We start from the raw sequence: 3,516 nt of genomic DNA on the forward strand, positions 1-3,516 counted from the left end.
GGCCGCCCACGGGGGGTGGTGGTGCGTGCTGTCCGCCTGCCTCTCCCTGCCTGCCTGTCTGCCTATGCATCTCTCTTTGCCCGCCTCACGCCGCACTGTGGCGTAGCGCTAAACACATAAATATATATATATATATATACCGCGAGGGAAGAAAGGCGACGCAAGCGGGCAACACGACGACACACGGGATGGCGGACCGGGCAGCACACGCGTCATGGTCACCGGCTGTGCTACTGCTACTGCTGGCGGTGGCGGCTGTGCCTCTTGTAGCGGACGCCGCTGCAACGCGGATTGACCCCGGCGAGAAGCTGTGCGTGCAGGAGGTGGTGCCGCTGCAGAGCAGCGTGACGTTCCAGTTCCAAGTCATCGCCGGCGGGCAGCGCGAGATCAGCGCGTCACTCGTCGACCAGGACGGGCGCGTCATCAAGGTGTGGGAGGACGCGGCGGAGGGCATCCACGACGTGCTGGCGCGCGACGGCGTCAAGGTGGTCACCGCCTGCCTCGACAACAGCAACGCGCACTACGTCTCCAAGTGGGTCACGTTCCACTTCCGCTACCACGTCGACTACGCGTCGGTGGCGAAGCAGTCGGAGCTCGACCCCATCGAGCGGAAGGTCGACGGGATCGCCCACACCATGCGCAGCGCGCAGGCGCTGCAGATGCAGCTACGCATGCTTCAGAAGGAGCACCGTGCCACTATCGAGGAGGCGAACGAGCGGCTGCTGCAGTGGGGCGTGTTCCAGGTCGTCGCACTCGTCGGCATGAGTCTCTTCCAGCTGTACTTCCTGAAGAGGTTCCTGGAGCGCAAGTCGTTTGTGTAGGGGGGCCCGCCCGCCCGCGCGATTCTGCTGCTGCACCGTCTGTGTGTGTGTGTGCGCAGCGAGGCGATGAGATGGAATAAAGGAGAGAGAGAAAGAGAGGTAGAAAATGAGAAAGAGAAGAGAGGAGAGAAAGTAAGGGAAGAGTGGTGTGCTCATTTTCTGTGCGAACCCCAACCGCGTGATGTGTCTGTGTGTCTGTGTGTGTGTGTGTGTGTGTGGGAGGGGGCGGGAGACACTCTCTGCGGGCTTCTGTGACGGGCACCGCTGCACCGCCTCGCGACTGCTTGCCTCTGCGTGCGCGTCGAGAGATATGCGGCTGCGCTGCTGTGGGCCCACTGTGCCTTTCGCTCTCCTCCTTCTCTCGCCCTCTTCTTCTCTTTAACACGCCTTCGACTGATGCTGGCGAAGTGAACAGGGCGGCGTGCAGGGCCGATGGTGCAGCAGCAGGAGCACTTCTTCTTCGAGCCGCTTCCGCAGCGGCGCTTCGACGCGCTGCTGGGTGACCCCGTCTTCAAGGCGGCGCAGCACAGGTGGGGCCTCCACGCCACGACACGCCTCTGCGCCTTCCGCTTCCAGCGTGACAGCGGCAGCAGTAACATGAACAACAACGCCGTCAGCTCAGTTCACCTCCGCTTCTCCGGCTTTCACAGGGGCCTGCTGCCGGAGTTCCTGCAGGCCCTCTTCGAGGCGCCGGCAGTGCGGGAGGGACTCGCGCTTCGTGCCGAGGCGGAGGCCAGCGCTGGGGGCGGCGGCGTCGACTACTGCGAGCTGCGCTGCTGCTGGACAACGCTGCAGCCATTCGCTCGCCTCGCCGCGGCAGGCGTCGTGCGGCACGTTGAGCCGTCTGCTGACGGCGACAGCAACGACAAGAACAAAATCAAGGACGACGACGATGAGGTGGCGCCGTTCGACGGCGTACGGATGCCGGTGGTGAGGCGCGCGGACGTGTACCTCCCGCATGACATCGCTGTCACGGATGAGCTCCGCGCTCTCTTTCTGCTGGCACACAACGGAGGCGCATGCGGTGGTGACAACAGCGACGATGATGATGATGATAACGACGATGCCTTCGGCTTTGGTGCTCGTGGGCAACTCTCCACCGCGGCGTTACGCAGCGTCTTTAGCAAGGAGGAGCGTTCGGAGTTCCTGTACCACATTCTGTGGCGCCTTGTGGCGGGCGGCGGCAGCACCAATCAGTGGGACGATGAGCTGACGGTGTACCTCGAGGCTGCACGCATCTTTTACAAATCTCTTGTCGCGATTCGCCTCGCCCAGGTGAGCGCGACATCATCACAGACGACTGCGGCAGCAGGAACAACAGCCGCAGTCGTGGACGAGCCAGACCGCGGTGTCGAGGACGACGATGCATTGAAGAGGGGCACGCTGGTTCCGGAAGTGGTATCCACAGTGGTGTCGGTGCGGAATGTCCACGGCGTTCGGCTGTTCGACCGCAGCGACGACGCGGAGCCGAGCAACCTGAATTACTGCTACGTCTGCATCAACCCCGCGCAGTCGGAGGTGGTGGTATGGTACCACTGCTTCTAGAGAGAGAAAACAAAAAAACACAGCCGTGTGTTTCCTGGTCGCTTTAGATGTATGTATATATACGGTACACTATTGCTATGCGTGGTGTTAAACTATTTGTGCGTGGGAACAGACGTTGAGCTTCGGTTAAATATTGGTATTTGGTGCGCTATGCGTTGTGCGCCAGTTTTATTTTATAAAAACGGTTCTGATCTTGTCCTTTACTGTAGGTTCGCAGAGACAGACTTAGTCTTTAGTGTCACCTGCTGTGGCAGGCGTCGTGCTAGAGTGAAAATCGGATTTATTTTTACCAAATGAAGGAGAAACTCGCACGCGTGGAAACACTCGATACCACAAGTGAGCGTCTGGTGATTGTGGGCGACATTCACGGCTGCCTTGACCAGCTGCAGGAGCTGCTGCGTGAGGTGGCATTCAACGAGGGCAGGGACCAGTTGGTGAGCGTTGGGGACCTTGTCAACAAGGGGCCGGACTCTTTTGGCGTGGTGCGTTTGCTGCAGCGCCTCGGCACGCGTTGTGTGCTCGGCAACCACGACGTGAAGCTGCTGAAGCTGGCGCGTAAGCTGCGCAAAGAGGGCGTTCTGCAAGNAAAGAATAGAAGATCGAGTCTCGCACCACTCGCTGAGACGATAGCGGGCGATGTCGAGCTGTACCTCTCGCAGCAGCCGCACATCCTGCGCATTCCCGCCCACAATATTATTGTCGTGCACGCCGGTCTCCACCCGCACCTGCCACTGGAGCAGCAACACGTGGCTGACGTCACAACGATGCGCAATCTCGTGCAACAGCGTGACGGCTCGCTAGTGGCGGTGGAGGAGACCGACAGCGGCGCCGCGTGGGCCTCACTGTGGAGCGGCCCTGAGACGGTTGTCTTCGGTCACGACGCGAGACGTGGCGTGCAGCAGCACCGCTACGCCATCGGGCTCGACAGCCGGTGCGTGTACGGTGGGCGTCTCACGGCCGCGGTGTTCCCCGGTGGCCGCCTCGCGTCGGTTCCAGGCTGGAGCGCGTCGTCGAAGGTGTGAGGTAAGCAGCGGATTTCACTTGTGTGGGACGTCGCTCGACTGCACCTTTGGCTCTGGGCGATGAAGCGCTCTGTTCGTTTGCCTTCCTGCTTAGTGTGAAGTTGTTGCTCGAGGAGCATAAATGCTGG

At 60.9% G+C, this 3,516-nt stretch overlaps 3 protein-coding genes across 3 annotated transcripts; all 3 read left to right on the forward strand.

Annotated features, from left to right (window-relative positions):
* Positions 1–188: 188 nt before the first annotated feature.
* On the forward strand, positions 189–821 carry DQ04_02731050 (endosomal P24B protein; the record flags this gene model as incomplete). The annotated part of the gene is made up of 1 exon (XM_009312159.1): positions 189–821. One exon carries the CDS (start codon positions 189–191, stop codon positions 819–821), a length of 633 nt encoding a protein of 210 aa, XP_009310434.1.
* Positions 822–1,253: 432 nt separating this feature from the next.
* Positions 1,254–2,366, forward strand: DQ04_02731060 (hypothetical protein; the record flags this gene model as incomplete). The annotated part of the gene is made up of 1 exon (XM_009312160.1): positions 1,254–2,366. The coding sequence occupies one exon, from the start codon at positions 1,254–1,256 to the stop codon at positions 2,364–2,366; it is 1,113 nt and encodes a 370-aa protein (XP_009310435.1).
* A 293-nt stretch (positions 2,367–2,659) lies between these two features.
* On the forward strand, positions 2,660–3,388 carry DQ04_02731070 (putative serine/threonine protein kinase; the record flags this gene model as incomplete). The annotated part of the gene is made up of 1 exon (XM_009312161.1): positions 2,660–3,388. The coding sequence occupies one exon, from the start codon at positions 2,660–2,662 to the stop codon at positions 3,386–3,388; it is 729 nt and encodes a 242-aa protein (XP_009310436.1).
* Positions 3,389–3,516: the final 128 nt, after the last annotated feature.

Source organism: Trypanosoma grayi, assembly GCF_000691245.1.
Source record: "Trypanosoma grayi strain ANR4 Tgr_273_V1, whole genome shotgun sequence".
In the NCBI taxonomy this organism is placed as follows: Eukaryota; Euglenozoa; class Kinetoplastea; order Trypanosomatida; family Trypanosomatidae; genus Trypanosoma; species Trypanosoma grayi.